The 23,459-nt window shown below is 37.4% G+C and overlaps 1 protein-coding gene across 2 annotated transcripts in view; it reads right to left on the reverse strand.

Moving 5' to 3' along the window:
• Nucleotides 1-279: 279 nt before the first annotated feature.
• Nucleotides 280-23,459, reverse strand: part of UACA (uveal autoantigen with coiled-coil domains and ankyrin repeats) — a 33,608-nt gene continuing 10,428 nt past the window's right edge. Inside the window, exons 1-19 of one of the 2 annotated variants that reach the window (XM_049812739.1) lie at nt 22,483-22,589; nt 18,685-18,818; nt 18,108-18,196; nt 16,882-16,946; nt 15,910-15,967; nt 15,326-15,396; nt 15,113-15,219; nt 13,981-14,162; nt 13,492-13,529; nt 12,994-13,062; nt 11,719-11,826; nt 10,618-10,650; nt 10,020-10,118; nt 9,781-9,817; nt 8,816-8,868; nt 4,665-7,355; nt 3,881-4,033; nt 2,874-2,939; nt 320-2,167 (exon numbers count right to left, since the gene is read on the reverse strand). In XM_049812739.1, coding sequence (XP_049668696.1) covers nt 2,096-2,167; nt 2,874-2,939; nt 3,881-4,033; nt 4,665-7,355; nt 8,816-8,868; nt 9,781-9,817; nt 10,020-10,118; nt 10,618-10,650; nt 11,719-11,826; nt 12,994-13,062; nt 13,492-13,529; nt 13,981-14,162; nt 15,113-15,219; nt 15,326-15,396; nt 15,910-15,967; nt 16,882-16,946; nt 18,108-18,196; nt 18,685-18,818; nt 22,483-22,521 — 4,164 coding nt within the window. In that variant the 5' untranslated portion in view covers nt 22,522-22,589 and the 3' untranslated portion in view covers nt 320-2,095. Of the gene's footprint in view, nt 2,168-2,873; nt 2,940-3,880; nt 4,034-4,664; nt 7,356-8,815; nt 8,869-9,780; nt 9,818-10,019; nt 10,119-10,617; nt 10,651-11,718; nt 11,827-12,993; nt 13,063-13,491; nt 13,530-13,980; nt 14,163-15,112; nt 15,220-15,325; nt 15,397-15,909; nt 15,968-16,881; nt 16,947-18,107; nt 18,197-18,684; nt 18,819-22,482; nt 22,590-23,459 lie in introns of those variants that run through there. The other variant, XM_049812738.1, reaches the window with a different exon arrangement.

A 23,459-nucleotide genomic window follows, 5' to 3' on the forward strand; every position in this document is an offset into this window, starting at 1 on the left:
ACAGCTTGCCCTGTTTGGTGTAGGAGTGGCCAGAGTCATTTTACTCTGAAGAACTAACTGGTAGAAGCTTTGAGTCTCAATCAATGTCACCAACATTTTACCAACCATAAACTCTGGAAATAGAAAAACCCAATAATCCCAGCAGACGTCTAAAAACCAAATGTGTTACCTGATATTTGAGAGCATTCAAGTGAGTTCAATAACCTTCACTACCCAGACTATTTTGCCAAACTATTTACATTTCTTTACCTTTTACAGAATTGACCACTGCAATAAAACAAAGAAGAAAACATTTTATTGATAATGTAATATGGGAGAAATTTAGAAAAACATACATAGAACTCCCTTAATAAGGAAACATACAATATCAAAATATGCCAGAGTTAGTATATCAAAACAAATTCTCTCTAATAAGAGTTTCAAGTAATGCAATCATAAAAGAATTTGGCTAAAAGGTAACATATATGTACTGAGATGTTTTCTGTAATAGTCCTCTAAGAAATTAAAGGAAAGCAGCAGTAGATCTGTTTAACTACAGACACATATTTAGTAAATATATTAAGTGTATTTATATAATAAAAATCACCCTGCACATTCATCACTATGTCTGTATCCTCCTCCATGTGCCAGTTGTCTCTTCAATTCTGTAACAAGACTCTGCCCAAAAAGGGACAAAAAAAGGAAACAAACATAATACTACTAAAAAACCAACAATAAAAGAGACCTAAGCCTGTGAGGTACAGCTTGTTGGGAAGCCCCGTTAACATGAAGCAGAGAACTCTGCACTATGACTTAAGTCCTTATTTTTCAAGAACATGGAAGAGGAAGTTTGTCTTCTCTGCATCAGGTTGCCAGATTCCTCCTTGCTAGTTGTAAGTAAATGTTTTCATCCAAGTAGACTGAAGTTAACACGGCTACTGATAGCACTTACACTGTTTGCTCTATTAAAGCAGCCACATACGTTATCAGGCTCATTTTTCAATTACTTCCTTTGAATAGTCCCAAATTTCATGTTTTCTTTCATAAAACTTACTTATGGGAACATCATCCTTCAGTTAAAAATGAAGCCCTGTCTTAATAGGTAGATTCCAAGCAAATAAAAATTCTCATTTCATTAATCCTTACTATTTGCAACTTTCCCCATAAATAAGATTATAGTACATAATTTACAGTTAAGAGGAAAATACCTTAAACTTCCATGAGATAGTGTTTGAAAATCCAATACCTGAATTATCTAGCATACAGTTTAATGAGCTGCTCAGTCTACACCCATATGAGGTCTAATGAAGAATGAAATTATACAGAAGGACTATTGCATTTAGATCAAAATGCTGCTCTACAAACCGTGACACTCCAGTCCCACTATTTCAGCCTACAGTAATCAATATTACAAAGCATTAATGAAAAGCCTTGGGGGAGGGAGGAAGAAATGGCAAACATAGAAGTTAGTGTTTTGATGGAAAACCTGATTTTTAAGTCTTGCAAAAAGCAAAGGCACTACACTTAAGCTTTTATTTAAATAAAGTCTGTAACTTGGCCAGCCAAGTTACAACATATACCCAAATACCTTTCATCTACCTTTGCAGCTGACTTACTAAGCATGTTGTAGTATGTCTTGATCAACTTATATAACGAAATAGCCACTTTCTCATAATCGTTAAAGGAGATATACAGCTACAATAGTTAGCCAAGCTCATTTGAACACAGTTTATTTTTAACCATACCATGAGAGTTCAAGTTATAGGATAAACTGGAGTTTCTGGGTATAAGCCTTGCTTTAATAAGTGGTCAATCAGACATTAAAATAATTTAACTACTATGTCATCATTTTGACAGTCAGCTTATATACCAATTTTAAAAGACGTTCTACATCTTCTATTAATCTAAATAAAGAAGTGTCAGATCTGAAACTTAGTAGCCCTACCTTACTGTTTTACAAGAAAATATTTCAGCTTTGTAAGTTGTTTCATATTGGGAGGTTCTAATTGCAGCTATATTATCATAATTATATAAATCTCATTAAGGTTATCACTACCGTAATCACAGCACGCCTACAAGATGCAGCAGCCTTCAAGAGCAATGGCACTAACGCAAGTCAGCAAACAAGTCCCTGTCTCATTCGAATGATCTGTAGTAAAGCAGCTTGGACATCTTCATCCATGTGACCCTAGAGCAAGCAAACACTTCGTTAAAATTAAAAATCCCATAAAGTGTCAGCCATCTATCATTAACATTAGGAGATTCTTCAAAATCACCCAGAAGTCTTAACCCATTGCTGTACTTTCACCACTCTCTGGGAAAGTCTGGAATACTTCAGGAATCCTGTTATTTTTTTCTCCTGAAAGAAGGGTCTGCCTCTCTGACACAGCAATTTCCTTTATGAAAATATGATGCAGGAAAAATTTACTGTTCCTATCCTCTGGACTCCACAGCCTGCTGCTGCAGTAATGGCTCATCTTTTGCATGCTCAAGTATTATCTTAAGTCAGAAGACTTGAATTAGTTGATCAGCTCTTTGTTCAGTGAGAGCCACTGGATAAGTCTGCATTAAGTTTCCAACTCCTACTCAACTTCTCTCCATCATTACTTAGGATGATGCAAAATTAATAACATGCTCACATCACCAGACACCATCACCCTTCAAAGTAGGTTATTGTTACACATAGAACGGTAATAAGAAGATGGCACAATAAGACTACAGTTGTGTATGTTTGCTTTTTTGTCGTATCTACATTCTAAATTAAAACCTTCCACTTGAAAACAGGTACTTGATGCTAGTTTCGAGGTCTTCCAGTACGGCAGTTAGAAACAGGTCTCAAAAATCTCTACATTGACATGACAGAGTAAAACAATGTGAACTTGACACTATCATACCTGTACAGCACTAAGAAGATGTGTCCGATAAACTGAAACTACCTCTTGATGCTGCCTTTTAGCATCCTATAAAAAGAAGACAGGAAGAGGAGGTGAAGCCATCAAGTTTTTAATGTCTACTCTTGCCTGTTTCCAACTTTGTGGGCTTGGTTTTGTTCCTTATAGGTTAGCCAAAGCAGAATTCCAAGGTTAAATTTAGCTATAACCCCCTCCATTAATCAATAAAAAAAATCACTGCTTCACTTCTTTTATTACTTAATTGTAGCAAAGCAATTTTGCTGAAAGGCTGAGACAGGCTGATCTAGTGCGTTAGCCCAGGTGCTAAGATTAAAAACTTGTTTCATCAACAGCATTAGCTATTTGTTTAAAACCACCCAATTTAAGAATGCTTTGCCTTATAAAGGTCAACCTTGCAAATACTATTAAAGAGGTATCCTACTTCTGTACAGATTTAGAAATAACTAACTTTGCTCACATACATAGCTTTCATTATGAGCTTTATTGAAGTCACAGGGGTTGCAAACATATTTGTGCACAAAATTACAGCACTTACCATAAAGTGTTCCCCTTCACTATTAGTACTTCATGATAAGCAACACACTTCACAACATTTGCAGACAAAGGGACACAAAGTCAAATCCATTAAGAAAGGACCACCTCACTTGCTTTCAAGTGAGAAAATATTAATGTGGAACTTGCATACAGAAATGGTCTTGGCATGAACTATAGCCGTATATCTCATAAGCACAAATTCTCTCTAAATTTTGTCCTTTTTATCTGGAAAAGTTCCCAAATGTTGCAATTCCAGTGTGCAGAAGGAAGCAGACAATTTTACAGAGAAGCAAGCAGTTTGGGGGGTGTGGGAAAGGGAAATCATGAATAGTCTAGAAGTCTAAGCCTACAGTAAACACCAGTGCTCCAGTGGCCACATACATATCTCCTTGTCTATACAAGAAACTGTAAGCAATGCTACTGCATTTCAGACAATACCTTGCATGACTACTTACAGCTAGCTGCTGTTGCAGTGTTTTCACTTGGTTCTGGAGCAGTTCAACCTGCTGGTTCTGCCTCTTTGAGGGAATCCCAGTGGTGTATGTAAGCTGAGACAAGCCATTAAGAGCTTGTTTTAACCGCTCTACATCATTAAGCAGCTCTGTTATCTTTAAAAAAAAGCACACAAACTACATTTAAGGATGTCTCACCAAAAACTAATATTCTTTAACATTCTTTAAAAACTGATGAAGACCAGCAAGCACTGAAGGGTCTTGGTCCCAGCTCACCACGACGCTGGCTAAGAGACTTCACAAAGATAGATGACTTCACTTTCACGACATGCTGTCACTGGTTCACATTCTGCTTCCTAGCATTTAAATTTGTAAGCTATGGACCCTGGAGGTCAGCTAGCAAAGTAAATGACTTATGCTCAAAAGATATTCTAGGCCTAATTTCTACAAGGAACAATGAACCACCAGAAGGCAAGCCAGAAATGCTAAATAAATACAGCTCCAATGGAAGAAGAACAAGCTTATACCCCTGGAGTCTAAAACCCAGCTTGAAAGTTTTAAAGTTTAAATACAACATACAATGCCCAAAACATACAAGGAATTAAAAAAAAAACTTAGCGTAACATCAACAAAACCAGTACTTCATCTTAGCAGACTTGGGCCAGTCCTGGGTACCTAATGCGCAGCACACAAAGTTGTGCTTGAATACTTAAGTAGCAATATTTGAAGTCTAGTTAATGCTCCTGACATTTTCAGTTTAGCAGTAAGGAACTGTCTGATATCCTACCTTGTTATCCTTGGCTTCCACCTGCTTTGCAGATTCCTGTATTCTCTTCTGCAAGTCAATAATTGTTGTCAATGACTTATCACACCTTTCTTTCTGGTCTTTAATTTCTTGCTCAATACTGCAACTCCGTAACTGAAGCAACTCCTTTTCATCCTTTAAAGAAAGCTCACTCTTTCTAGCTTGCAAAGCCTCCTCACATGCTTCCTCATACTTTTTATTCATATTGGACAAATTTTCAGCTATGCTATTAATCTGGGCCTCCAGAGTACTTTTCATGGATTTGTATTCTGATATGTCAATCACTTCTTTGCTCTCCAGGTCTGTTAAAGCTTGCTGAGTAAGCTGAATCTCAGACTGCAACTTCAAGATTTCTTCATTTTTAACTTGGTTTTCTTCTTCCTTTTCTTTCAAGGTATTTTTGATTACCACAATTTCTTGTTCTAGCATTTCCTTCATTTGTGTATATTCTACCAAAGGTATTGAAGACTTTTTTAGACCTGACAATTCCTGTAGTAGTTCTCTTACTTTTAGTGTTTCTTTGTCATAACATTCCTTCTTACTTCTGAGGGCTTCCTTTAGATCCTCTATAGTGTGACCAAGAGCCTTCTTCAAGGCTTCAATTTGTTCTACTGAAAGAGGCTGAGCCTGCATAGTTATGGGCTGCTGGGTACTCTCTTGCAGCTCATCTTTCTCCTCTTTTTCACCTGTGTATTTCTGCAGCAATTCTCTCAATTGTTTATTCAACTCCTCCATTTTGCTTGCGAACATTTTTTCCATTTCATGGGATTTCTCCGCAAGGATGTAGTTCTGCTGCAAGTCATTTTGGATGGACAAAACACCATTTTTGAGCTTTTCATTCTCCTGTTTGCATTTCTTGTTTTCCTCCTCACTTTCTCTGCACTTCTGTACCTGTTCCTGCAACTGTGCTCTTAATTCTTTCACTGTGGCTTCAAAGCTTTGTTCTCTGTCTTCAAAGGAGGCAACTGGGGCATATTTTGACTTAATGCATTCTTGAATTGTGTCAAGTTCCTTCTTTTGGGCTTCAATTTCTGCATGTAACTGTAAAATTTCTTCTTGACCCCTCTTATATTCAGCCATAATTGCAACATTGTTCTCCTGAAGTTCTTGCATGCCTTTATTCAAACTAGTCACTGTAGTTTCATGATCTTTTAAACTTATATACTCAGTTTGTAATTGATTCTGTAAGAGTGTCACCTTATTTTTCAAAGTTCCATTTTCTTCATTTACCCTCATGAATTCTTGCTTTATCTCTTCAGTCTTTTCCTTCAGATCTGACAGCTCCCTATTAGTCTTTTCTAATGTGTTATTCAAGACTGTTTTAATCTCTTCATGTGTTGTAGCCAACACATACTGATCCCTGAGAGTCTCTCTTATGACTGTATTTTCAGAGACTAGTTTGCACACTTTTGCTTGTTCATCATCACATTTTTTCTGAAGCTCAGCAAGCTGCTTTTCAAGTTCAATACCATTAGATTTTAAAGCTTCCACTTCTTTTTTGTGCTGCTCTGGAGACAGGTACACAGCTTGGAAGAGGCTGATATTCTCATTTAAATTGTTCTTCTCTGCCAGCAACTTTTCAGCTTCTGCTTTGCTTTCATTGTACTTCTTTGTTATTTCAAAAAGCTTTTTGGTCAGGTCACCAACAGTCAGATCATTTGTTTTCTTCAATTCTTCGTGAATTTTTAAAGGCACATTCTGGCTTTTAATTTCAGTTTTTAGCATTTGGATTTGCTGTTTAAGCATCTTGTTATCCACCTGCAGTCTTTCAAGTTCCTTCTGCAGAGTCTGATTTTTCTGTGATAATTCAGAAATTGTCTTCCCAAGTTCCTCATTTTTTCTCTCAAACCCACTCCTCATTTGTTCATGGTCTTCTGGCTTTACATGCTGAGCAAGTTTGGCTTTCTGACTCTCAGATTCCCTCTTTAAAAGCAGAATCTCTGCCTGCAGTTTTTCATGCTCTCCTTCCATCTCTGCTAACTTCCTTGCTTTCTCATTCACTTCATTTGATAACAAACTCTTCATATTTTCAAATTTCTCTGAAGTTACAGAGCGGGCTAACTTCACTGCTGTTTCTTTGAGCTGCCCTTCTAACTCCACAACATTTCTTCCCCTTTTATCTCGCTCCATCTCCAACTTAACAAGTTCCTTCTGCAACCTTTTATTTTCCTCCACTAGCCTTCCTTCATCTCTCTTAAATTCTGCCACCAGCAATTCATTCTGCTTAATCTGGTTTCTTAGTTTTCCCACTTCAGCAGAGGCTCCTTCATACTTCGTTTTCATTTCTTTCAACTGATCCTTCAGCTCCTCTGTTAGCTTACTGTTTCCCGAAGCAGCTTCATTAGTCAGGTGATCTTTCAGAGCAAGAAAGTGGGTCTGCATTTGCTTAACTTTGCCTTCAGAGTCAAACATTCTTTTCTGTACATCTTTTAAAGCATCTTCCAGTTGTTTTATCTGTCCATCAGATTCTGCCTTGGTTCTTTCACACTCTGATGCCAAAGCTGTACATTCAGATACCTTGTGAGACAGTTCTCTCTGCAATTTGGTAATTTCTTCTTTTGCTGCTCCATAGCAGGCCCTCATGTTGTCAAGTTCTTTCTTTAAAGTTTCCTTCTCTGAACTGGATGATTGGTTAGGCAGGGAGAGCTCCAGGGGTCTCAGCATAGACCTAGACTGAAGATAAATTGGCACAAAAATGGATACACGTTAACAAGTTTGACAAGTCATAGGCATATGACTTGTCAACTGTCTTAAACCTATGTTGATATGAGCATAACATTTGTCCAAGAGATCTCTTATCTTAGAAACACACCAATCTATTCTTGCCCATATTACAGAACACATTATTTCAGCTTTTAACAGTAAAAAAAAAATCTTGAATATAGCTCTACATCACTGTTTCCCAATCATCAGACCCTAATGACATTAAAGTACAGGTATAGTATATTCATTTCCCTTGTTATTCATATTTAATCACTCATCTGCTAGTAGAAATTTAATTTCTGAGATTTCCTTCATCCCTCAAGCACGTGAATATAATTTTAAAAGGAATCAGAACAGAGTATGTCATGGTTAACAGAACCTTCCCTCTGAAAAGGCTGAGGAAAACAGTCATTTAATTTACTGTCTGCTAAAAGATCTCTCAGAAAATCCAGTTTTGCCCTCCTGCTATGTGGTCTTCACTACCAACCTTCATTACCAGCCATGATGGCTATGACATGGCATAGGCTTGCTCCAATGATCTCATTCATGTTCCAAGGACCAGAAAGCAGTAGGTAGCTTCCAGATACAACTAGCTTAAAGCCATTTACTTCCTTCTTGGGACACGGTTTGGGTTTTTTTGATTGGTTGGCTTTTTGTGCTCAGCCACTCCTCCCCCCCTTTTTTTGGTTTGTGTTTTTGTTTTTTTTTTTTGTTTTTGTTTTTTTTTTTTTTTTAATTACACATCAACTCACTTTAAATTTCAACTAAGAATAAAAAAAATCATAGGACCATTGGGATAAGGTTATGTAAAACATGGCAGAAGTGAGTGGATTTTTCTGTGTTAGCAGCAGAACATACAAAATACATATATCAGTGAAATCTGGCAAGAAAGCACAGGATGTATGGATTTATTTCTAGTCATCACTTACTTCTGGGAGCATTACAGCTAAAATACTCAAGTTTAAGAACAGTTTGTCAATTAGGAGCAATCCCTATCATATATGACTCACTGCAAGGGTCTGATGGACCTTGTTTATAATTGAATTGTTGCTTTAAAAGGTAGCTAGCTGTCAGCAAACAAAATTGACAGGAAATTATTGTATAGGTGGCAGAAAAATAAAGCCTTCTAAATTTTAGCTGAATTTGAAGTATAAGAAAAATTATGGAGATGAAAAACCAATTGCACTTTACACTGACTGTTGATCCAGTAGTCTGTTGATTCAGTTTTAAGAATGCTCATAACAGACCAGATCATTCAGCATCCAACAATTTCACAGCATTTAACAGTCACATATCTAACTCTAGAGGGCACCAGCAGTTAAAAATAAACATAGAAAAGCAAGTGGTACTGAAAATGTTGCATTTAGAAGCAATGTCTAATATACATATATAACTATCTTAGAACTCTCTCAAGTGGTAAAATATTTTACCTGCGATTCCACAGCAAACACCTGGCCTTGTTTAAGTAATAAATCTTCTTTTCCTAGATTTTTCAAAGCAAACAGCATTTAGTCTCTGTTTAAAAACAGTCACACATAATCACAAGAACTCTGATTTTCCTCCCTAATTTTATTCTGTTCAATGGGACTGTGCAAGGCTACAGGTTGGTGTTTAAGTACTTGGTATTAAAACAACTCCTCCTTAATTAAGTCACATAGGAAGTCTGGACAAACTCCTCCTAAGGAAAGAATACCCCTACTATACCAGGCTAGGTAAATTGTTCTGCAAAACAGTCATGAAAGCCACCTTGAGCTAGCTGCATGTCTGCACATAAACACACCAGGGAAAAGCATCCCCTTGCACTCCAAATAAAAGATCCTTCCTGACAGGCAGCCGACCAGCTCTCACAACAGCTCATGACAGATAAAGTAACATTTTAAGTTACACAAGTGCAAGACAGGCCTGTAACCACGTCAGATGCAAAAGACTTCAGTTTCTGGAACTGGAATAATTTCTAATAGAAGTATAAGCTGAGGTCTTGCCTGTTTAAAGCCGTTTTCAAACCTGCCTACACTTAAGCTTTCACAAGGACCATAGTTTTTTTGTCACGTACACATGAGCGTTTAAGATATGAAGAATGGAAGGGGGAAGGCTCAATTTGAAGCACAGAGCTTGCTCAGCTCATTTTTCACATTAGAAGACGTAGCAGAGTGGCAATGCACATTTCACAAGACCAGTCACTTGCAAGCAAGACTGACCAATAGTGCCCTAGCACTTGCATACAAACACAACTGCGCCCAGCTGACTGTATTCTGAGGTTTGAAGTGTGGACACACACACTTATGCTTGGCTATAGTTAAGATCAACAAAAGAGAGATGACAAAAAAACACCCTTTGTCTATGTATTCTAACTCTGCATCATGCATGGCAAGTTTTAAGAATTAAATACACTTACTGTTACCAAAGTTACTTCCAGATGCCACAAAGTCAACCTAAAAGCAAACAGCAAGAAACACAAAAATAAAGCTGAAAATTGATTTCAAATTTTTATTGTATGTTAAACTAGGGATTAAAGGGCAGGGAAAGCTTTTACAATAAGATAGCCATTTAAGACCTTTAACAATTTAAAATTGCTTAAGTATTTACTACTGCAACTATCAATTGCTATATTACATTTCAAATCGGTTAACATACTTCATAGTATTTGAGTTTAGCTTTGAGAGCTTCAATAGTTCTTAAGCTTTCTTCCTGCTGTTTTTCCTTGGTACTTAGGATTTTCTTCAACTCATCTTTCTGAAAGAGAAAGAGTACAAATAGGCAAAGCCACAAGAATGGCCAGATTTGTAAGGTCTTGAGCAACGTTTTAAAAAAGTTTAGGGCAAACTTCAACCAAGATCAGCACTGAAAGAATCCCTAAATTTTTGGTTCTGAAGTTCTTCCACAGCACTGCTCCTCTACAAGAGGAGGCCTGAAGAACGAGTCAAGGGAATACGCACCAACATATTTTGTTATTGTTTAATTTATTCACATTAGTCTTGCATTACTGAAAGTTACTAAGGAGATACTTATAATATTAAAGTCTACTTTAAAGGTGCCATAGGCATTACATATACTATTTGTAGTAACAGAAAAGCTATGCAGCTGTATAAACAGAGTACATATAAATGCTAAATGAAATATCTACTGCTAGCTAGCTTTTCTTTTAACTATAGTTATAAATACCATTACTTAAATGTGATAGTCACTTCCCCTATTTGATAGTTCTATTACACTTTAAGGTGATATATCGTACCTCATTTTCAAGATCATCTGCAAACATTTGCTCCTGCAAAAATAACAAAAAAATTCCCCCACAAATCATTTTTTCAATAATGGTTAAGGGGCTTATACACAGTTCATTAGTTGACAAGTCTACCCCAGTTTCTAATGCTACATGCTTCTGCCTGTTCCCCTTTCATTTACCTTCTAACCTCCAGCAAAAGAAATAGATGAACAAAAGTTAAGGATGTTGGACAGAGCAATGTCACTTGACATGCATACTAGGAAACTGGAATATCTTTTCAATTATCTAGATCATACACTACTCAGGCAGAACAGTACAGTTTTTCAGTAGAAGTTTGCTGATTTAGGGAAGTGAGTATGACAGAGTGAGTCTGTGGGGTTTGTTTGTTTTATAAAAGCAACACTTAAGACAGAAGTTCAGACAAGCCCATGATTCCAAGAAGAAATCGTCTTTCTATCCATGTGCTGCTACATTTAGGGGAAAGCTGCATACTTTTTAAATGTACCTCTACTAAAATACAGTGAAAGAACAAATGTGAGCCCCCACAAAGCAGAAAAAAAAATGCTGTTTTTCCTGCCTCAAACCAGTCATTTAGACCTTTAAGAAGGAACTTTAAAAACAGAGTTTTAAATTTGGGCGAGAAACTCCTTATTTAAAACCTTTGTTTCTGTTTTTGCCAACTGAAGATTTTTCTCTGTGTTTCCACTTACAGTAACAGCTGGAAAATAAGCAGTGGTTATGATGAAAAGTAGTGACACACAACACCTACATTTAATTGTGCAGATGAAGTTTACTCTCCAAATTACAACATGCCAGAACACCTCATGGTTCACATTACATTGCAAAGTATAGCCATAAATGTTATTGCTCAAATTTATGAGTATCGCTGCATGACTTTGTAACAGGTCTCCTTGCATTTTGACTATAAGTACAAGACCAAAGGCTTTTGCAGCAGAAGAATATAACAGTGACACATACAGAAATAATTCACAGGAAAGCAGTGAAGACCACATCTTAATTACACATGCTTTCCTTTCTACTTCTACCAGCCTGTCAGCGTCAGGTAGTTATTACAGCTTTCAAGTCAGGTTATTCCAATACTAGGTTTACCTCATTCAATTGTAGTTGTAGCCCGCTGATTCTATCCAGCAGCATCCTTTGCTCCTCTTGCACTTCTCTCATTCTATCTTTCAAATCTTGATTTTCTAACTCCAATTCCTTAAAGTAAAAAGTAAAATTAAAAACCAGACACCACCACACTACACACACACACTGGGAAAACTAAAGAATCCGAACCAACAATTTTAACAGTCATTAAAGACACCAAGCCTTGCCTAACAAATCCACTAACGATTTTGTGGCCTTACTCCAGGTTTGTTTCATTCTGAAGGTTTACATAAGCACAAGATCCACAGTCTTCAAGCTTTTCAGCTCTAGACAGTTCATTCTCTTGTAAATGTACATACAAGTTTTGGAAGTATGAACAGAGTAAGATTACATTCAATGCTGACAGTACTCAAGAGGCTGCTTATCTGCTGTCTGTTAACAAGTAAAAATAACCAATGCTAAAACAGTTCCTGCAACTCAACCACTGCAGCCAAAGGTGTAATGAAAAAGCCTCACCAGCATGAAGCATAGCAACCTTTAAATGAGCTAACTGTTCCAGCAGCCACAAGAATCACTCTAGTAACATCTAATAAATCCAAGACATGAAAATTATAGGTCTTTGCACCATCAATCAGTCCAGTGCTCACATGCAAACAATAAAGCATGTTTAACTCTTGCCTGGTAATCGCTGCCTTAACCGTGGTAACTACTTTAGCTCAAACCAGAGAAGTTGCATTTAGAGATCTTTATCCTTTTATTACAGAGCATTTCAGAACGAAGGCCTTAATTTTTCAGTGGTTTGTTCCCCATAGCTTAAAACATCGTTTACCTTTTTGAAAACTGTAATGACAAAGTAACAAGATGAGAAAATTAACACAAGTTAGTAGAACAGTTATGATACAAGCTGTTTTTAGCAAGACAAACAAACATCTCGCTTGAGAATGTTAAAAAAATAAATCTTCCTGGTTTGTGACCCTATGACTTTACTGCAGGCAAAAGTAGTAGACAGAAGGTTAAAAGATGGGCAGGGTTAAAACATGAAGAGACTTGCAACTATTTGTTACACAAACAAGTGGTTTTTTTCCGGAAAAAGTTTACAGCTTATCTGCTTAATTGCCACACTACAGTCATGCAATTAAGTTTCAAGTAAACAGCAATATATATGACCTTTCTTAATGGCAATGCTAATGCTTACTTTACAAGCACATCTTGTCTTTAGGATGTCTGGTTTATTATGCATATGGGAATATTCAAGTCATGGAAATCCTTCTTGCTTACCTGAGCATTATATTCCTTCTGATATAGCTTGACATTCACCTCCTCCTGTGCATGCAGCCGATTCCACTTCTGTAACATATTAGTAATCTGTTACTGCAACAGTAAGGTATTAATTTATATTCCTGTTGTGTTCTGCAGACATCCATTTCTGGGAACAGTGGGCTGCTCTCAGCCTCCATTTCAGCTTCCACTGGGGGGCAATACTACCAACACTCCCATTTTGACAGATTGCTTCTCAGCAAGAGGTCACTCATGATCTCATCCAGACAGCAAATGGGATGCTTGTCAAAACTCTAATCCTGAATATGCACATCATCGAATATATTTCAAATAGAAATAGCCACACCATCTGACTAAAGGAATTCTTCTCAACTACATATGAAGTTAAGAATTCAAAAAATACTGAACTAGTTTTGCATCATAGCACAGTCTCAATCACTGTCTCAACAATACCAGCAATATACTGCCTTAGGAGATACTTAGTATAAACAGCCTTACCTTTTGTTCAGGTTGCCCTTTCTTCATGGTATCTCTTGCTAAAAAAGCACCACAAAAAATAGGAATTTTTAAAATGCACTTCAAACTCATGCACCACATTCAGCTAATTCTATCTATTTTCAATCTTGGGAGGACATTTCAAGAAATAGGTTCACCATCCCTCCAGTTAATCAAATATGGAAACATTCACAAGTACAAAGTTTTTCTATAAATAAGGCTAAATAACTCCTATGATCAAATACTGCAACACCAGGTTCAGCAATGTTAATACCTCGAGGCATGAGAGCCCGCATTTACTTTAAAAGCTTTACTAAAACCAAACAAAACCCAAAAGCCTTCTTTCCGCTCCCAAACAGGCAGTTTATCACCTTTTTGTTTAAAGGACTACAGCTGCCCGCCAAAAAACAGTTCCTGAAGACGTAGCAGTAGGAAGATACACAATTCAAACAAAAGAATAACAGCAAGCTGTTATAGCTGTGTTCTCCATACCTTTGCTGGAATCCTCAACGGCAGCTTTTATTAAAGCCAAAATGTCAATATTGTCACCAATTCTGGCATAGTAAGCACAGTCATGACCAAGGCCATCAGTCAAACTAACATCCGCACCATTTTTGAGCAAAACTTCTACTGCATCCTTGCAGCCGTATTCACAGCCTAACATTAAGGCAGTCCTGAGGATGGGGAGAAAGACTGCATTCAGAGACTCAGGGATCTCACACTTTAATGGAGCAATCACTTACAGAAAGAATCCTTTGTACACTTAAGTCTAATCATGGAAACTTGAGTCAAGGAATCTTTCCTCTATCAAGAGAGCAAACTAAGCTTTAAAAAGTCATTTAGTCAATGTTTAAATATTTGTTAAAAAGCAAACAAAAACACTGTAATAGCAGTATTTTCATTAAACTCAGCATAAACCCACTGCCTTTGAGAGAACCACCCAGTGTTTTGAAAACTCCTATGACTTCAGCTTCCTCTCTAGATACAAATCCCAATAGACACAACAAATACATGACAAGAAGTTTAGACAAAGTTTGGGGAGGCAAGTGCTTGGGAGCCTTGGCAATACCTTCCAAACACTTGCCAGCTTCAGAATATGCAATGCAAGTACCCATGCTTTGTCCCATAGCAGCCTCCCATCCATTGGCCACCAGGTAGCCATCCTCCAAGAAATAACTGGCAGAAGTAGCAGGTACAAAGAGAAAACCCCTCCCCTTGACCCCTGCCATGAATATGGAAGCAAACTTTTCAAGGCCTTTAGGTCCCTTCAGAACTCCAACAGTACTCAAGTACTTCTTGGCAGAATACCACTTTTGTCATGACCCATTTTGCATATTGATTCCAATGGGTACAAGATCCAGCTTTGGACATACAAACCCTTAAAGAACCAACTGCAGTTTCTCTGCTGGCAGTAACAAGCCTATATGTATTTTAGATGCAAGAACAAGCAATAAAAAAGGCCACACCTCTCTGTGTTACTGAATTGGCACATCTACTTCTGAACTAAATCCCACGTTCTTTTCCACTGAACTTAGTACATTTATTCTGTAGCCTGAAAGTCAAGGGACAGCTTTCTACCCTTTAAATGTCAGCAGACATTCTGACAACCCTCTGCAAGTGTTACCTGTTTTGTTTGTCCCTGGCATTAACATCTGCTCCTCTGTCTATCAGAAGTTGACAAACCATCGGACGACACATCTGAGTGGCCAGCACTAGTGGTGTCCTCCCATCCTGAAGAGAAGAAAGGGGAAAGAAATAAGGAAAAGGAGAAAAAGCAGAGAACCCACAAAAACTCCAATAGGGTTTGTGCAGGAGAATGCTATAAGCAACAACTTACTCCATCTTTTGAATTCACCAAGGCCCCATGATCACACAGTAGTTGTATGCTAGAGGAACAGTCTGACATAGCTTTCAAGAGAAAAAGAGCAAGCAAATTATACAGCTGAAAACAGCCTTTGTGAAACCCCAAACACCTCCTTGGGTGTATTTCCTTCACAAAAATTCATGCAACTAAGTTAAAGCAAGACAAGGCTCTGTGACTTAGTTCTCACATGACCACCTCAAGAGTACATGAAAAATCAAACGCTACTGTTCAGGACACTGCATAGCATAATGAGGATGCAGACAACCGAGAGTAAAGGTATCTTAACCTACTAACACCATTGCTCTAAAACACTGCTCGTGGTATTTGCTGAAGATTTTACTAGACAATTCAAGGGCATCAGAAGAGACTTTCAGACCTACAACCTCTGCTAAGACTGTGAAAAAGTTCATTACTGATGACAAATGTCATGACAATATAAAACTTCTTCTCCTACTACAGTCACCAAAATTAAAAGGAGAAGAATTTGGCCCATCTGAAAATCAATCCATTAAACCTAGATTTCATATTACAGTTATCAGAAAAGCAAAACCTTTTACCTGCATCATGAAGAGCAGTTCTTCCTTGAAGATCCACATTCTCTGTTGGACAGTTGTACTGTTAAAATAAGTAACCCTGGTTATCAGTCAGGATTCAGACTGCACTTACAAAACGTGAAATGTTTTGAGGGTTCAATTAAAACAATAAAGAGTGATTTAAGGAAAAAACATAGTGAAATACATGAAAGAGTGAGCTATGGGTACATGCACTTTAGTGCTCTAAACATATTGATCAAAAGTTGTAGACATAAATTAACACCGTGCAAAGAAAATGTGCAATTCACAGACTTTTCACAAACACTTTCAAATGTTTGTTCACTAGAGCCAAGATTCTCCACTACTTGTCTCACTCCTTTGCTACCAGTATCACTACTAGTTCTGGCACTCCACAGAAAATGTGCCATTTATGTCTGCATGGAGACATGCATCAAATAAACAGAAGATGAAAAGAACCCATTAAAAGTTAAAAAAAATATCAAATGAGCATAAACTGACCAGGAATAAAGAAAAAATAAATATCACACAAACCTAAGACGATCCCCAATATTGTTTCATTAATGAAAGATTATGGATATAAACACCCATCTTTTGAAGGAAACACTACTCTTGAGCAGGCCTTTCAGTATTACTGTTTGTAAATGCAAATGTATTCAGAAAAGGCGCACTAGCCTTTAAAAGACACACAGCTCCATTGTCTTTAAGAGGTAGAAACTACAACCTGATTTTATTGCCTACATGAAGAGACAAATTGTTTATTTTTTTTATTTTAGCACTCTTCCAGCCACAATCTCTTATTTAATATGAAAAGGTCTTTTCCACATGACTATCTTATTTTTTAAAAAAAGAATGTAATTGTTTAAAAAAAGAGGGAAGTGGCATGTCCCAATATTGAATCAGTATATTTAAGAGTACCTTTCTTCCTCTCAAGAATAAAAAAAACAGTGACAACAAACAAGTTGTATTTTTCAGTACCTGCAGCAGCTTCTGCAAACATAAAGCATGTCCATATTTTGCAGCTAGGTGCAATGCGTTTCTACCTAAAAAGAAATATCATCAATTCAGGATCTATTTTGAACATGCATTAGAAATACCACACACAACTTCAACACGCCTATGTTGTTCCTCAGAAAGTCTATTACTAATCATAAAACACTAATTCATAAGAAGTTAATTTGTACTTCACTAAAGCATTGGCATAGTTTATTTCATCTGAAGAAAAAACTGTCATCATCCTCCTCCATAATTCTATATACTTCACTACTGCTCATCACATGCTAGATGTATGAAACTTCAAGATACATATGTGTCATTAGACTGCTAGACTGATTTCAGGACAAGAGACAGTTCAGATGAATATTCACATGATTTTAGATACAACAGTCCCTGTCCCCCCCATCAATTCCATCAGTGCTATAACTAAGTCATCTCTCTTGCTTATACTTCACTATTTGTTACAGTCTCTTCTTATTTTAGAGAAGCTGCAACCAAGGGTTCAAGTTCATTACTCAAAATACTGCAAATGACTCCACATAAGCATTTAAAAAAATAATCTGTCACATGAAAGGAGGAGGCTAGGTATTTCTGTAACGAAATTGAAAACAAGAGAATATTCATTAACCATGTTAAATTATGAGGTAAACAATCTGAGGCAAAATTAGCAGCCGTTTTTAACCACCTCTTCAACGAGACCTTCACACAAACTCTAATATCACACCTGCAAATCAAGAAGGTAGCGCAGACACGCTCTGAATTTTTGAGGGCTCAGTATGGGTGCACAAACACCTACTATATCATTTAATTTGAATCCTCATTGCATATAGTACTTTACAAGTCTCAGTGAAATACACTGGTATTTAAATGAACACAAATTCATTTAAAACTGTTCTTACACTGTTATTCTCAACCAGAAATGCTAATCTCGCCAGTGAGTCCAGAGCAGACTATATATAATACTGTTATAGCAGCACAAAACCAAAGTTCTTAAGTTCTTCTGCATTCATGAACTTACGTGACAGGGCATGACCAGTTTCCTCACAAGTTCAGCAACAAGTCACACAGATAATCAATTTTTTTTGCCAACTACAGGAAACTACAGAAAGGAGGAAGATCTATCCTGTAGTTCAGCTTAATTCTACTCCAAAATAAAAACCAAGCTGAGAACTTTTGCAAGTTGCACTTGGACATTTGAGGAAGCCTACCTGCAGCATCAGTGGCTGTGATATCAACTCCGTGAATAAGGATGGTGTTCAAGCAATCCAGGTTTCCCTTTGATGCTACAACATGGAATCTAAAAACAGAAAATACCTTGCTTGAGCACAACTGTTTCATACACAAAAATGGTAGCATTAACCAGGAAAGTCACAGCAAATAGCTGTATACTGAAAGTATTATACAATACAAATGCAGCTTTGGACAGCATCCAAATCCAGTTATGTGTTTTGCAGATATTACTTTAACGATTACTTCAGGAAAGTTATTTACCTTCAATCAGTGAACCAGGTGAGAAACTAATATGCTTTCCATTTCTCTTTAATATTCAAATCTGGCAGGAGCAAGTATTTAAATACTGATCTGCACTTTGAAGTGAAGATTGTTTGAGAATTTCACATTCTAGCCATCTGGTATTGTAGTTTAGATGAAACTTGAATCTAACGTGATGTATTACATAGATTTATATATCAAAAAAAGAGTTTTTACAGCAGCAACAAGATTTAGGAATTTAATAACTTTCAGTAGCTTTCCAACACCATTATTGGAGCACTGGAAGCTACTTACGCAGATCTCCCTTCCACATCCAGTTTAGTAGGACTGACTCCTTTTTTGGCAAGGATTGATGAAACCTTTTCCACATCACCCCTTTCAGCTGCTTTCATTAACCTGTCATCATATTTGTTCCAGTCTGTGTTCAGCTGTAAGACAGAATTAGAAAAGCAAGTGACCTTACAGTACACTATTGATCCACTAAAGGAACTTCAATAAAAGGCAGAATCATATGCAATTGGGAGGATACAACAAAAAATATAATGGTTTCCAGAGTTGTACCTATTAAGATGTTTAGAGTTATTTATGTATAACATCACTGTAGGATTTCAATCAGGCTGTTAGCCTGACTTGGAAGTCAAAGAGACAGGGAACCCCACACAAGATCAGCTATAGCTCTGCATTGTTGTCCTGGTAATTGTCGAAGTCTCAAAAGCTCAATTAAAGGAAGAGGTAAGAGTGTCCAAGGAGACCTGCAGTTCAGTCCTTCCTTAATCGTATCAGAGAACATTTTTCCTAATGCCTAGTTATCCCGTTTTAATCTCTCCACCATGCACATTAAGAACTCCCCTTCTCCTTTTCTCTGCAGTAACCATATATTTGAAAAGCTGTCTCTCCTTAGTCTCATGCCCTTTAGGAAAAGCACATCAACTGCTCTTTCACATCAGCAAGGCAATTAACTCCATTAACTATATGAAAACTGGAGGATTTCTTGTTCATGTTTATTGTCAACCATCTGAATTGTAATAGTCTAAATAAAACAATCAAGTGTTTCATTTCTATATATTAAATATCTGTACACGCCTCAAAATTTACAAATTAATAAAAAAAGATGCAACACAAAGGAACAGACAAGTGAGGAATTGCAAGTAACAGATCCCAAAATAGTACTGCTAACAATTGCCAATCTAAGTAATCATCTTCAGTGTAAGCTTTCCAGTATTCATTAAAATAATTATTTCATAAGGAAGCAGGCAGATAAAACACAGCCGCTACTATTTTCCCCCTCTATCAACCTTTATATACATAAAGGTACCATGGAGAACTCAACAGGTGAGCTTTGCGAGATACTTAAACAGGACAATTATGAAATATATGTAATCAACAGCAGACTTCAGTTTTCATTAATTCAGCACACATGAAATATGTACTAAATTCAGCCCTCCCTAAACCAAGTTCACATTTATCAAGAACATTTGAGCTTCCCAGCTTTACTGAAAGTTACACTGTTTTTCATGTCCAATGCGTAACTAAAATTGATGAAAGAACATCAAAAAAGCAAAAAAAAAGCAAAGACCCTATATTCCCCTTACCAACACATACAAGCTGCTTTTCCTCAAAGCACTCTTTCATCCACTCACAGGGGTGCAGAGTTTGATGCTGCTTCCCACCCACATAACCACAGGCTGCTGCCAAGGAAAGCATCCCTCCCCTCCCCAGCCACTCTCCCTCCGCTTTGTGTGCCTCAGGCAGGGGAGCACACTCATCCTGCAGCTGCCCAACAAGCTGATCCCTAAGAAAACATCCACAGAGAGAACTGCCATGGAACCAGCCCACTGACCTGATCCACTTGCAGCCAGGTAACAAGGAAGGAAAGGCACTAGCACACAGTCAGGGACTGCAGTGGATTTGGTATGACACCAGACCGTACCCCAACACCGCACGGTACAAAACCAAATGCTGAAATGCTGCAAATCAACATAGGTACACACACGACATCAGTACAGAAACGTACTTCCTAATTCAACTCGCTGAATTTGGCCATTCTTAAAAATAGATCTGAACCAGCTCCATTATGTCCCAAGCAGTTTTCAGATTTTAACATCAAATGGATGTGCTAAAAATATGCACAGGACACAGTTTTTCCCCGACTGTTCAAAGGGTCAAAATTTAGCTAAGTGTGATATTCAAGAGATTAACATCTATTGAGCTGTAGAAAGAAATTAAAAGTTATACCTTTAAATTGCTTGCAACTACCAAAGCAATGTAGAGTGCAAAGAAAGTACAAGTCAGTTATAAATAGACCACCACGCATTCCATCTCAGACATTCGTCACCCCCCACTTTTTCCTTGTTTACTTCAAATTTAGAATTTCAGGCCACAGGCCAACCATCCCACCCCAAAACACAGAGCTTGTTCTCTTCATTGCCAAACCATCCTTTCTGAATTGCTTTACACTTTTCAGGAAATGCTGTTCTGTGACAGAAACCTCACGGCCAAGTTAGACACTGATGACTTGATATTCAAGAAGCTTTTAACAGAAGGTGGGCTTATAAAGGAGTATTATATTCAAAAATCTACATGGCAAAAGAATTTACTGATAACAGCAAGACATACACAGCCTGTAGGTACATGAAGTTACTTATCACTAGGGATCAGAAGCTCCACGCCTCACTGAATAAAGCACGTTAAAACTAGTAATTTCCAAAATAGAGCAGCCAAAAAGTAGCTGAGAACAAGTAGCTGAGAACATTTTTGCTTCTTTAAGTGAGAAAGCAACCTTTCAATCCCATATCCTTCATGTTGGGTTCATCACAATACACTCCTCCACCTCCTTAAAGCACCAAACACATTATGCAAAAGTCTTAGAAGTCTTCATGTGAAAGCAAGAACAACAACAATAGGTAAAAACCAAAAGCTATGTACAATCATGTTAAAAAAAGTTACATTCTATCAAGACAGAACTACCTTCTCCTTAAGACTATCTTACTAGTAAAGACCAAATTTTTTCAAGATTTAATGTAATAAAGTCTGGAAGATCCCCAATGGAAAGAGCCAATGCCAATTAGCCAGTTCTCAAAGTGGCCAGAGCTGCAGCCAGCAAGGTCTTGCCTTGCACCAGAGCCAGGGTTTGCAAGGTAGAAGAGGAGATACAAACAAAGAACATAACCAAAAATGCACTGCCACCACCCTGCATCTGTAGAATTATTTGTATAATGGAGTCGTAATCATGATTATCTTTATTCCCCATTCTCACGATAAACAAGATTACAGTAATCATAAAGTCTTAGCAAGTATTGTACTGAATAGGCTATTGCTAAGAGTGACATGAAGTAATAAAAAATAGACAACTAATGAAATTACAACTACTAGCGCTGCCCAGCTGAAGTGCAGTACTGATTTGTCAATCAATTAAAACATCCATTAGCTTAAAAGCCAAGCCAGCCTGGTTGGCATAATGAAGTCATTGCATTGGTGACATTACTGTTCACAGCAAAAGCTGCACCCATTGCTGGGGGGAAAGACAATATTCCTCCACAGCTTGGCAAAGTTTCCTCTGATAAGCAACCTTGTTATGCAACTTTTACATTTTATTTTCAAATACTTTAGAAACTGTACATCCATAGCATCAAGCTCTGTTCCCTCTAAGTTCTTATGCATATGGCACATTTCACATCCTTAGAGGAAAGCAATCACATCTTGCATGTTTGCCACTGGGTTTAGATTGCCAAATTTCATACTTGCTGCTTATACCTGCTAGCACAAACTCTCTCAAATCTATAGAAAACCCTTCATCAGCCATTCCTTGCCCCCATTTCATAAATCTTCTGATTAATAAGAGCATTATTTAAAAAAAATATTTTTTAACCCTGTGGTTATAACACTTAAGTAAATTGTATCCATTTCCTATGATATACTATATTGTCACTCAAGTATTTCACATCTAAGGAAAATTCCTCACAGGTAGAGTTGTTAAAGACAGATATAACACACTAACTAAAAAGAACTGTTACAAAACATTTACAAAATAAAAGCTTTTGCATTTTTGCAGTTGTAGATTTCATATCAATGGCAGTAATTTAAGATACCTACTGTGGTTTTAGCTGCACAAGAAAACCAACAAGTCATCATAGAACATGCAGCTTCTTGCTGCCAGAAGCAATCAGTTTATCTTGCATCAAGTTATAAACGACTGCAGCTCACAAAGCAACAAGCCAGAGTTCAAACAGGCTGCTTCAAGAAACATATTCTCTCCACCACCCTGAATTCATCTTGTTCCATCCTTCACTTAGCTTGGATCCCCAAGTTATTTTCCCCATCTTCAGGATCATCTTCAGACTTCATAACTCTTAAAAAAAATATGGGCTACCCCCAGTCAGAGGCTGCCCGGCTAGTGAAGCCCTTTGTGGATCCAGCCGCCTGCTCAGCTTGTCCCTCCCCAGCAATCCCAAGAAAACCCTCCCAGAGCTTTTGTTTCTGTGTTGCAACAGACTGCCAGAGTGACTCACAAGTAAATATTGCCCAGATCTGAAATATCTTGTAAACAATACGTAGACAGTCTCATCAACCCAGATCTATTTTCTGATAATGCAGTACTTGATAGCCAAGCGATAGAAAGCAATAGCTATTAATACATTCCCCACATGCTCATGCCCTGACTAAGGCATGTTAGATTTAATGTTAACTAACAAGACAAGCACGCATGAAACTTTACTACAGTGTTGTTGTGTTCTGCAGACATGCAAACACTCACTTTAAAATAACAAACACATTAGTCAAATTAACTGTCCACTGACATTAATGAAGGTCATACTTATCACCACTAATAAAACAGGACTGAAATACTCTCAGGAGTAATTTTTTCCCATTCCACCACACCACAAAGCTGAAACCAGACTCACGATCAGACTTCAGACAGTTACGACTGCAGAGCAGATGGAATGCATGATCCTATTTTGACAGAAATGTAACCGATTTTAAATTAGAAAACACACATGCCTCTGCTTTAAAAAAAATCTCCTTTTACAGTGATGAAACCCATTCTGAATAGAACCTGGTTTCAGCTTACT

The sequence above is a fragment of the Accipiter gentilis genome, chromosome 10 (genome assembly GCF_929443795.1).
Source record: "Accipiter gentilis chromosome 10, bAccGen1.1, whole genome shotgun sequence".
Taxonomy (NCBI): domain Eukaryota; kingdom Metazoa; phylum Chordata; class Aves; order Accipitriformes; family Accipitridae; genus Astur; species Astur gentilis.